The 12888-nt window shown below is 40.1% G+C and overlaps 1 protein-coding gene across 1 annotated transcript in view; it reads left to right on the forward strand.

Annotated features, from left to right (window-relative positions):
- Positions 1–9386, forward strand: part of TNKS (tankyrase) — a 184203-nt gene extending 174817 nt beyond the window's left edge. The window contains exon 27 of the mRNA XM_057696151.1: positions 3623–9386. Within this exon, the coding sequence (XP_057552134.1) occupies positions 3623–3709 (87 nt within the window). The 3' untranslated portion in view covers positions 3710–9386. The remainder of the gene's footprint in view (positions 1–3622) is intronic.
- The last annotated feature ends 3502 nt before the right edge of the window (positions 9387–12888 follow it).

The following is a 12888-nucleotide window of genomic DNA, read 5'->3' on the forward strand; positions in this document are numbered from 1 at the left end:
TGTTTCCAAATAAAAAGTTAAAAAACTACCAAAGAATAAATTTGTCAGGTTTTTCTGTTTAAATCAGAAACTCCCTACTTCTAGAGAAAACGTTTTCACTTTGACTCAGTAATTCCACTTTTAGAAATTTGTTTTGGGTATAATCAGTGATGATCACACCCCAAAAAAACCCTGCAAGGGTGTTCATTGCTATGTTGATTATCATAATGAAAAATTTAAACAACCTAAATATTCAACAAAAAGAGAATGATTTAAATGAATGTTCGTGTATTTATGTGCCTGTGATTTAAAAAATACATTTACATGGTATATGCTAAACACAGAATCAACCAAAACATAAGAGCAGTTATCTCTGGGTATTGAAATTATAGGTGATTTCAGTTTTCTTTGCCATACGCTTTTCAAGATTTTATAAGTTAGCTATGAGAAGTAGAATTTCATTCACATTTGGGTGGAAAGAAATAATAAGGGATACTGCTAATGGGTTTACATTTCTACTGTTTGCTGATCTTTCAACCATTTCCCAAGTAGTTTGACTTGGTAACTTGTTTAGATTCTCTTGCTAAAAGAAATTTAGAGAACTCTGTGGTCCAAATCGTATTTGAAAGAAAAAAGTACCTGGAAAACTGAAATGTGTATAGTAGCGGTTTTGTTTCAGGGGAGCACACCTGTGCTTCCACATCCAGGTACTTTCCCCACGGACAGTGTTAACTCTGTTGTCTACTAATTGAGTCGTTGCCCATGAGCAGTTTCTCTTCATTTATGGTGGAGTTTTCCTTTGCTAACTTTTCTTTCATTCTCCTTTGTTATACCTTAAATCATCCTTCACCCTTAGTGTCAACACTTTCAAGAACATGTAAAGGTTTTATTCAGGGGGTTGATTTGAGGAGTATTATTTATTATTGGTGGGATTGTTTCTTTCTTTAGAATTGAAAAGATATGTTGAAAATTAACTGCACTGTGCTCAAAAGAAAAATAGTTCTGATTTTAGTATGTGATTGAACTTAAAATACCAGGAATATTTTTGAATGTTGTACTGTAAGCTTCCCATTAAATTAAACGTAGAAGAGGTGTTCTCTGGTCATGCCAGCTACAGAGATGGGACCCGTTTTCCTGAAATGAAATGAACAGTGCAGAGTTATTTAGCCTGGAGAATAGGAGACTGCACAACGATTTGTTGGATGATTTTCAAATACACCAAGTCATTCAAGGGAGCGTGATTCTTCTTCATCTCTGTGGAGAATAAACTGAAAGCATTTGAGTTTAAATTGCAGCATTGAGGATTTGGGTTAAGAATTTTCTGAAAGTCAGTTACTAAAAGTGGTTGTTGAATCTTTTCTTATAAGTACTTAAAAAATATGCTCTATGCTTTTATAACCAGCATGGGTTTAAAGTAAGACTTGACAGGAAAGAATGTTTGTTGGTCTATCCTGGGCCCTGCTAGTCCTGCAGTTCAGTAATTCCCTTGCCTTAAATCCCTCTGGACTTTGATGTTATTAATTCCTATCTCAGTCTGTACACAGAAGGAATTCAATAGCCTAATCAGTAGGAACCCGGAGCACTCAGATAAGGACCTTTACGTTATTCACACCATTAGAATCTTAGAACCTGCCTAAAATTTACATGTGTTGGGAATCTCCTAAGATAGTGTACTACCAAAACTCAGATGCTTGCATTACTGATTCCTCTACTGAAACTACTTTTCTGCAAGCAGATGGATGTATCATACAAAGTATCATAGATATTAAATTTCACTGGGACAAGGAAGTAGGAGTGGGCTCCACACTCGCTTTTGACATTTAGCTCATGCCCACTGGCATTAGTTTTAAGTTCTTTTTCTATCTGGTGTATCTTCCCAAACAAATGGGAAACTTCTTGACAGCAGGGTCCATATCTCATCCCTGAGTGCTCTGTACAAAGTAGATGCTCAATATATGTGTATTGGTGATGAGTTAATCATTTTCTCGACCGTTAAAGTATCTGGTTGATTAACCAGTTTTTCCATCTTTGCACCAGTTTTTGAGCCTTCCTAGCTTCTTTCTGCCCAACTCGAGAATTAGCAGTGGATAGCTGACCTATCTCATTTTAGTCAGTAAAAACTAAAATACCATGTAAAACCATTTCAACAATTAAGCAGTGTTCACATTATAATAAAATAGAACTACAGACTGTTCAGTTATTGAGCTCCGGATCAGAAAGTCAGGAGTAATGATTGACAGTTATTCCAACTGCGGGCGCTACAGAGGGAAACCATTGCCGTTTTTACCTCAAACCAAAACAGACAGGAATTTTGGGAAAGAATATTATGAGTGATAATGGTTGCTTACATGCATAGTAGCAGTTACACCTTTTCAAAACATATTTACAGTTCTTATTTATTTTTTTACCCTTGCTGAGAGCTCTTCAAGAGAAACGAGTCTTTAATGCATAGTAATAATGACAGTGGTAACGTTAGCAGCAGCAGCGGACACACGCTAGATTCTTACTGTGCCAGACCTGCTTGAAGGTCTTCGTATTTAATCCTCACAGAAATCTTGGTATCATTAGTGTTCCCACGTATAGATGAGGGAAGTGGAGGCAACCTGACATGTGACAGTTTCTGCAGAGGTGTAAAATTACAAAGAAATATTTCAATAAATCTATCACATGTTTATTTCTGCATTTTCAGTGTTAAACAGTCCAGGTTTTTTTTTAATCCTTTATTCTTTTCATTATCTTACTTTCTATCTATATACAACTAATTTGTAAGTCAGCATTCAACAAATTCTTTGGGGGCCCCACAACACTGACATCATCAAAGAATACTGTTTTTCAGCCACAGACCACTCTGAACTATTGAGTCTAGTCTTATCATCACGTGAGCGTTAGGGTCGAGGAATTCCCATGTAGTTTACGCGGTTTCACCCTCCCACCCGCTTCCAGTTGTCTTTGCAGGGATTTCTGGTTATGGTTTGTAATACCACCCCGCTCAGGCTTCTCTTCCTGCTCCCACCAAGATGTGCGCTCCCCACCCAGCCTTTGCTTTTCCTACAAGAAAGAGACAAAAGAGGAGGGAATACAGAGGCTGGAGGCTCTTCATCAGAGCCTTTCTCTTCCCTGTAAAAGCTGCCTTTAACTAGTCAGCTTGTAAAATTACCTCCAGACTGTTGCCTCCAAGTCACCTGTGACTCAGCACACCGCGCCTTTCCTCCTCCTCGCGCCATGGGTGACATCATCATCTCTGATTCACTTGAAATCAGTTCAGTGAATTATTCTGTCATTTAACAGACTTTTCTTGAAACATGCTATGTGACAGCGCTATGCTGGGTCAGGGAAGAAAGAGATTTTTTTCTTGCCTCAGTTTTCCTATTTATGGTATGTGGCTCTCTAGTGAGGGATAAATGTAGTGTAACCAACTGACAGTATTCAAAGTAGAAATAACGTTAGAACAATTCTAGGATGATAGGACTTACACAGGTTAACCTACAGATACGGAGGTGGACCTCCTGATTGTCCAGGCACCTGTGACTTAGCTGACCTTTCACAGGCTATGATCTACAGCCTCTGAGGCATCCACGTTATGTCGGGCTTTAGTATTTTACCTGCCCCAAGGGTGATGTGTTTTTCTTCCTGTGCTTTCCAGGCCTACCCAGAGTATCTCATCACGTACCAGATCATGAAGCCGGAAGCTCCTTCACAAACTGCAACAGCCGCAGAGCAGAAGACCTAGTGAATGCTCATTGGTAAAGGCCAGATCGGATTTAAACCTGGGACTGGATGACCGTGGATTGTTTCCAACAAAATCAATATTCTATAAATCCCTGACAGCCTAGAAATAAGCTGTTTGTCTTTTATAAAGCATTGCCATAGTGATGAATGTGGTATGAGTAACTGATACATACTCAACTGCTACTGTTCCCTTTGAGGAAACGTTTACAGGGGCGGCCTTTTAACATATCTCAGGCTCATTTTCACTGTAGTTATCCATTGCTAAGACAGGATTGCTTCGATCCAGACTTGGAAAAAAAGAAAACATAACCCATACTTTCCCAGATGTTCACAATTCACACACTACATTTGCGTTGCTATTACGGCACGTGTGTATAGTAAGTATACACATATGACAGGCTCGTTTTTAGTTTTTTCTGAACATTCATCCTTCACTTTTTGTTGCTGTTGTTGTTGTTACTTTGAAAATGAGCCCGAGCCTTCTTGAGGATATTTTGCACAAAGTCACACTGACTAAAATCACTAGCGATGTAACCCAAGCTTCTGGCTGAGCAAGGCTTCGTTTCCACTTTTTTTATCTTCACTGATTTGTTTTTGTATCGTACGTCTTACCAATGTGAACTGAGATGGAAAGGGAAAACACCACATTTCAATTTCCTTTTATTGATTGGCCAGTCTTACAAGGGAAAGGCACAAACATCAACTGATTTAGGAGCTCCCAAGTTCAGAGCAGTCGAAGCCAGTGAGAGCCACTCGCACTTTGCAATGCAGGCCTGCCTCCGAGGCTCTCAGGACGGTGCTGGAGGGCCGGGAAGAGCCCAGCCAGTGAGAGGCTTGAGCGATGCTGTCGTGACATTCAGAGGGGAGACTGCCAGGGAGGCCTGTGAATCCAGGAGAAGCAGCATTAAAATGCATGAGGGGCCTGATGATACAACAGCAGAAAAGGACCATGAGGACTCCTCAAAGAAAACACTACTTCTCTTCACTTAACCCCGCACCACCAGAATTGGTGCCCCCAAAATTAGCTGCCTTATTTCCAGATTCAGTGGAATTATTGTACTTCATTAGAGTCACAAAACTATTACTTTATTGTTTCTCTAGTTTAGAAAGCTGGGATTCAGATTCTGTTAAGTTGCTAGATATACACAAATGCAAGAACTTTTTTGTTTACTCCAGATTTGGGGTTTATTTTGAGTGAGGTGCTGCAGATAATTTATGTAGGTCCCTGCACTAAATTTTTGAACCATTTTCTCAAACTTCTTGAGAGACAAGAAGAACAAAAATGGAAACCAAAGCTCTTACAGTTATTTTTTAAATGAAAGTGGAGAAATAACGATACTGTTTCTTCATGAAATCACTACTTTGTTTTGCTTTTTTTCAACATGTCAAGTGCACATTGATACCTGTAAAAAATTATCCAGTATAGTTCTCATACTTGCCCTTTTCACTTAAACTGAATATTAAATTGAGTGCATTAACTTATTTACTTTGACATGCTGTGCATCTACTCAGCTTTGAAGCAAAAGTAATATAAATGTGATGAAAAATAGGAAAAACAGTGTGACACAAACTTGCCATTTCAACTTAAAGTCCTGAAAACTATTTTGCTTGTTTGTTTTCTAATGCAGGCTGATTAAGCTGTGACCTTATTTAATCTCCTGAGGAAAAATAAAATGGTTATGTGCAAAGATTCTAGAATAGGCTCTTAAAATACACATTTTGCTTTCCTCTTGGCTTGAGTCCAGTGCTAGAACTAGGCCTTGGGAACTAGTTTTGAGTTTTATAGCTGAATCTTGCATGGGTCCTCAAAATTAAATCAAGAATTAGCCTCAGTTGTTGCTTCTATTGAAGTTTTAGTGACCCAAGCTGGGTGTTTGTGTCTTGGCTACTTGTTTAATAGCACTAGAATTCCACATGAAGCTCCCAAATTTGATATTCATTAAGAGGGCTTTTTTCCTCCCTTCCTTCTTTTTTGCTGTGTGTAACAGTGAGTTGAAGGAATTGGCACCTGTGTAGTTTTCAGTAGCTGTGAACGTGTATATTACTTGCCTCCCCAATTAGATATAGTTTAAAATGGTAAACACAGCTGTGATTTTTACTTAAGTAAAAGGGTTAACATGGTATAGATCTCAAACGATTTATAGCTTCATTAAAAAGATAAGCCACTACCCGATTGTGGTTTCACTTCATTTCCATCATACTAACTAGATTAATGGATGTGCCAGTTTTAAACTTCAGCCTTACACTTGAGAAGTTAAACTGTGGTTCAGTATTTAAACTGCCAATGTTACGTATCTGATGTTCTGTGTGCCGAGTAAAGGTACTGTGTAAGGAAGACATTTGCTGTGCTTCTTGTCTTGTAATGATTCGAGTATATAGTGGTTCTTGGAAGAATGTGTACATATTATTATTCGTTTACTGAAGAGAATGAGTTCATTGATATCTCACAGGAGCCAAATACATTTTTTCAAAACTTGAAAACCAAAGGTCATCGCGAGTGTGTTCAAGTTAGCAAAAGTTGATTGTGTTTCGAATTTCCACCCATAGCAGTGTGAAAAACCCTTTGGAACTTAAAAAACATGGCATTAGGTTTGGCTGAAATGCAGTTAATTTCTTGTATACACGCTGTATAGAAACACTAGCAAGCAAGGACTTCCAGTGTGGCCTCCCCTTATTGGCCCTCTGTTTCCCAAACTGTATAAAGGAGAGAATCCAAACACCTCCACCAGCCCCACGGAAGGTCTCACATCACAGGGCTTCTAGACCTGATGGCCCAGGTTGCCAGCTATTAGGATCAGTTAGGTGCTCTGGACTGGACACTTTCTCCTTGTGCGTGGCTTTCTTCCCTTTTCCCCAGAGTGCTAGTCTGGGATTATAATTAGCCCCAGCAATTACCTTTGCCCCCACTCATTTTCCTCCTTTTTCCTTCTTGAGTCTTGCACATGCTGACCGTACCTCTGTTTCCACTTCCCAACTAGAAGCATGTGTCAGGCCTCATGTACTCTGCTCAGAAGATTCTGCCACTTTGTCAACAGATGACAGCATGGAACCCAGAGTTGTAATTCTATGCAAAATAATAGCAGTACAACCAGGATTCTTCCTTACCTTTTCCTTCCTGGAATTTGGGGTTTCTAGCTTTTCACTAACATAAGTAGAATAAACAACATTAGGATGTTTTTGTGAAAATAGTATCCTTATGCTCTTTAGAGCTTGATGTTAGTGGCTACACTAATTTCCCTTTGCTCTCAAAATAGCAAAGTGCATTGATATATGCAGAGAAATGCCTGAATGTGGCAAATGAAGTACTATAGATTAATATTCTATTATTATAGCCTTTATATAAAAAAATAAAATTTTGGTGTATGCTGGAAGACAGCATTAGAATGCAATGTGTCTGTATTTCTCTATTTCAGTAAATCTCCCAACTGCACAAAGGTTACTGGCCACTGCTCGCCCTCCCTTTTAAAACATGTGCACCTTCTGGATTTCTGTGAATGTTCTCAAACAGAGATGGTGTGTATCTGGACACCTTTCCCCCAGTGTGTCCAGATCCCATTTGTATGATAATCTGTGATAAACATAAGCCCTTTTTCTGTGTTTTCTGTTGGGCAGTTATCTTGCATAGAGTTATAGATTTTAGTCATTTAGGCAACACTCAAAACTGACATTAAGATAGGGTTTCACGTGTCAGAAATTTACTTAACTGCTGAAGTTAAACTTCTTTGTTGTCAAGTCAGTGACAGAGAAATTAAAAGAAAGCAATTGTGAAGATAATATTTAAGCTTTGGCTGGACACATCTAGCATATGAAAAGGAAATGCATAAAAAAAAAAAACACCTAAAAAGTGAGGCTTCTTCAGATACTTTGTGCATTATGAAATGAACAGACAATATTTCTTCTTAAGAAAGCCTTAACTATGGCAGAAACTTTTTAACCGTTTATATCCTAATAAATACAAAGTTGTCATCCCATTTCTCAGTGTGTGAAAGGTGTCAGTGAGTTGGGTGTATCTCCATGTGTCTCACACCTGGTAAGAATACTTGATGAGGGTCTATTTCATAGGTAATGCTCCCTTACGTGCAGAGGAGCTGAGAAAATCAATCCATCTCAGTTTCTCTACATCTGTACTTCCTCAGCTTCCAAATCTTCTGGTTTAGAGAAATGCTAGAGATTTCAAAAGCCATTACGTTTTGTGCATGTGGGGCTTAACAGCAAACCATAAGTGATACCACGTAGAATTTGTGTCGCACAAGCTGATTTTTAATCATTTTAAAATATAAACCACGATGGTAAGCAAAAAGCAGTAAGAAACTAAAGATTTTATATACTCTCTATATGTTCACAACGTAACCAGTTTTAAACATCTGCCAGAGGGTTGTTCCTCCTGTGGAATAACATTCGCACAGTAGAGATGATTGCATTTTGACTCTTCGTTCTTTCACGTGTTCTTTTGCACTTTACACTTTCACATTCCACACCCAGGCCACCAGCCATCTTTTCAAACAGGTTTCTCACTCTCTTGAATCCAGAGTGTTTGGTTATTTTTCATCCGTCGGCCCTTTCCTGCAGGCAGCACTTGAAGCCCCTTGTTGATTCCTAACATTTGTAGAGAAATGCAGTTAAACCCTGGTACGGGGGTGTCCCTCCCACACTCCCAGGCCCCTCTCAAAGTTCAGGATGAAAAGCTAGAAAACAACAGTCAAAATTAGAAAAGAACCAAAATTTAAGGCGAATAGTCTAGGCTTAGAAGATGACCTTGACTATAAAACCATTGTGTTCGTTACACAGAATACTTAAACTCTTCATGTTCATAGAATCCCTGCTTCTGCGTCCATTGTTTTAAGCTCACCCTGTCCACGAGGTAGTATTTGTCTCTGATACCTACAAACTAAGAAGGTACTTTTATCAACAGAGTTTCTCAAGAACATTACAAAACCAGCTTTGAGGAAATCTAGAGTGTTTCCTGGCAACAGCATTTGGAGTAGTAACTGTATTGTCTCATGGTGATGTTGGTCTGTGTACGTAACCAATGTGGTGACTCTTCGGTGCATTCTCAGTGTTGTTTTTTTATTTGTAGTCTCTTTGTGACCCACCAGTGGCAGGGGGTTCCAATCCCCTCTCCTTTCCTTTTTACATTTGTCTGTTTGTTGAATTGCCAGATAAAAGACAAGACACCCAGTTAAATTTGAATTTCAAATAAATAATCGTCTCACTTAAGTATGGTCCATGCATTATTTGGCATATGTTTACTGTAAAAAAAAAAAATACTCATCTGAAATTCAAGCTTAACTGAACATCCTGGGGTCGTTTGCTTTGTTCTGTTTGGTTTTACCGAATCTGGCAACCCTGTCGATTTGGTTGTGGAAAATCGCCTACAGCATGTCAGTTCTTCTAGACTTCACCATCTTTCATGTGGAATGGTAGACCTTCTTTCCCTCACCCTCTGCTTTCCAAAAGAGGGCATCAAGGAACTCAACCTGCCTGCATAGTGGGTTTCTATTTAAGACATCTTTATGATTATATTTAACCTGCAATTGTGCTTTGGCTAAATGTCTAACTTACAGTACTTGTAATTGTTTAATATTCAATAAAAACATTTTTAAAGTATGCTGTATGTGGGTGGCAGTTAGCTCTGAAGTGTTCTCATTTCCCTGTTTGTTCCTTTCAACCTGACCAACCTTGACTGACCTATTGAATAAAACTGTCAAAACAGCTCCCTCGCATCTTCCTAGTGAGACCTGTGTGAAGGGCCTTATCCTCACCTCTGAGACCACGTGGGAGTCACTGGAATACAGCAATAGCAGGAAAAGTACAGCTGCCTTTTAGAACTATTTCCGCAGCGAAGGGAGGCAGACCTCACACCAGCTCCCAGGGCAGCTCGGGGGCCACCCAACTCCTGTTGCTCTGAGACCCCCTCCCTCTTCCTATCATACTGGGCGGGGGAGGGGCAGCATGGACTACCTGCCTCTTGTGATGATGGTGCCTTGGCTGCTGGGACTAAGGTTAGAGGCAGCACACCCTATTAATAGCAATTGTGAGCCTTTATCATTGGGCACAGTTCACTTTCCTTACTGCTTTATGATCGTCAGACAGTACAGTGGGCCCCCGAGCTGAAGAAGCACCTGGCATCACATTGGGAATAACAAGAGATCGTCTGTTCCTGTTAAGTTGGGATCTGGCTGCCAGATTTGCGGCTTGGCATCTGATGTGAAGACCTGGACCTAGAATGAGCAGACGTGGAAGGGGGTGCTGTGTGACTTCATTTGACCAATCCCACCTGTCCTGTAGGGCTCATAAAACGTCTTTACGTAAGATAATACGTAGGTGATAATATGTAGGTGGTGTGTTCATTTTGTTAATACGATTGTTGGCATGCTTTACTTGGCCAGGGACTGATAAGAGTACGTCTGTTCATCTGTGCTTTCATAGTTCTGCTTACAAATCAGGAGTATGTGATACAAAGCATATGATAAATTAGGTGTTTGGGATTAACAGATGCACACTGCTAGATATAAAATAGATAAACAACAAGGACCAACTGTATAGCACAGGGAACTATATTCAATATCTTGTAATAACCTATAATGGAAAAGAATCTGAAAGAATACATGTGTGTGTGTGAAGATCTATTTTATACATATATATATAATATGTATATATATATATAGGAATCACTTTGTTGTATGCCTGAAACTAACACAACATTGTAAATTAACTATATTTCCATTTTTTTTAATGGTTTAAAGAAAAAGATAACCATGGATGCAAGTCTGTGGCTGTATGAAGAGGCTGGAGTTGTCAAGAAACCATGGGGGCCATGGACCACTAAATTGCTTCATGACTCCCAGGAAATTCTATGGGGGCTCTGGGTCTCTACTTTTCTATCTCCCAGGTAGTAATACTTTCTGCCAAATCGTTATTTAATAGGAATATTTGGAAGATATAAAAGATAATACAAATCAAGTGCTCTTGGGGTCCTGGGAGAAAACAAGTTTCACAGTAAGAAGTTTAGGCAACTACATGGTCTGGACTGTCCAGGATGAAGACACCACCTCTGCCCTCGGACTGCCTGAGTTCATGGCGAGGCTCTGCTGCTTACTCACCGTGTGACCTTGGGAAGCTCCTTACCCTCCTGGTGCCTCAGTCCCCTCATCTTCAAAATGAGTTTCCTACTACTACTAGTTCAGAGAGTTGCTGTAAGAATGAAATTGCTCCAATATTTACTCTTTGAGCTCCTGGACATAAACCTCCCAAAGTTGAAGTGGCCCCGATGACGGTACAGCTGGAGTTTTGAACCCAGAGTTGTACACATGCAGCCTCCAACAATTCATCAGTCACAGTTCTTGTTTTCCTTCCCGGCGCTGGTTCCCAGAGCAGTTTCTGCACATCAGTCTGTGGAGTCTGCTCCAGTAAACTGTTATTCTCTGTATTTGCCTCTCACATTCTCCAGTTCCGGGGACAGCAGTTTCCCGTGTCCTTACCTCTCTTACGTGTCATGGAGAGTTGATTTTTCAGTCTGATTTTTGACGTGGTTAGGAGTAGCACCTTCCAAGCTCCTTACATGGAACCCCCAGACTCTAATGACTTTTTTAAAACATAACACTAAAGGCATGGTCTAGGGCTTCCTAGGTGGCTCAGTGGTTAAGAATCCACCTGCCAATGCAGGGGACACGGGTTCGATCCCTGCTCCAAGATCCCACATGCCTCGGAGCTACTAAGCCCGTGCACCACAACTATTGAGCCTGTGCTTTAGAGCCCGTGAGCCACAACTATTGAGCCCATGTGCTGCAACTACTGAAGCCCATGTGCCTAGAGCACGTGCTCTGCAACAAGAGAAGCCACGGCAATGAGGAGCCTGTGCACCACAACGAAGAGTAGCCCCCACTCACCGCAACTAAAGAAAGCCCATGCACAGCAAAAAAAGACCCAATAAAATAAAGAAATTAATTTAAAAAAATTAAAAAAAAAATAAAGGCATGGTCTATGAAAGAAGGAAACTGGTAAGCTAAAATTTTATTAAAATTAAAAACTTCTGCAAAAGATACTGGGTAGAGAATGAGAAGATAAGGCACAGACTGGAAGAAAATATTTGCAAAAGACACATCTGATCAAGCACTGCTACCCAAAATACACAAAGAACCCTTAAAACTCAGTATTAAGAAAATGAACAACCTGAGTAAAAGATACGCCAAAGACCTGAACAGATAGCTCACCAAAGAAGATAAACAGATGACTAATTAGCATATGAAAAGATGCTTAACATCATATGGCATTAGGTAAATGCAAATTTTAAAAACGACATACCAGGGCTTCCTAGGTGGCGCAGTGGTTAAGAATCTGCCTGCTAATGCAGGGGACATGGGTTCGATCCCTGCTCCAGGAAGATCCCATATGCTGCGGAGCAACTAAGCCCATGCGCCACAACTATTGAGCCTGCACTTTAGAGCCTGTGAGCCACAACTATTGAGCCCATGTGCTGCAACTACTGAAGCCCATATGCCTAGAGCCCGTGCTCGGCAACAAGAGAAGCCACGGCAATGAGGAACCCACGCATCACAATGAAGAGTAGCCCCCACTCACTGCAACTAAAAGAAAGCCTGCACACAGCAAAAAAGACCCAACACAGCCAATAAAATAATTTATAAAAAAAAAAAAAAAGACATACCATTACACACCTATTAGAATGGCCAAAATTTGCAACACTGACAACAGCAAGTGCTGGTGAGGATGTGGAGCAATGGGAGCTCTCATTCATTGTTGGTGGGCGTGCAAGATGGTACAGCCACTTTGGAAGACAGTTTGGCCGTTTCTTACAAAACTAAACATACACTTACCACATGTTCCAGCAAAAGCACTCTTTGATATTTACTCACACGTGTTGAAAACTTAACGTCCATACCAAAACCTGCACACAGATGTTTATAGTGGCTTTACTCACAATTGCCAAAACTTGAAAGCAACCAAATGCCCTCCAGTAGGTGAATGGATAAATCAACTGTGGCACATCCAGACAGTGGAATATTTATTCAGCAGTAAAAAGAAATGAGCTATCAAGCCATGAAAAGACATGGAGGAAACTTGAAAGCTACGTGAAAGAAGCCAATCTGAAAAGGCTACAGACTGAAAATGTCATTCCAATGGTATGACATTCTGGAAGAGGCAAAACTATGGAGACGATTA

This window comes from Hippopotamus amphibius, chromosome 10 (assembly GCF_030028045.1).
Source record: "Hippopotamus amphibius kiboko isolate mHipAmp2 chromosome 10, mHipAmp2.hap2, whole genome shotgun sequence".
Lineage (NCBI taxonomy): Eukaryota > Metazoa > Chordata > Mammalia > Artiodactyla > Hippopotamidae > Hippopotamus > Hippopotamus amphibius.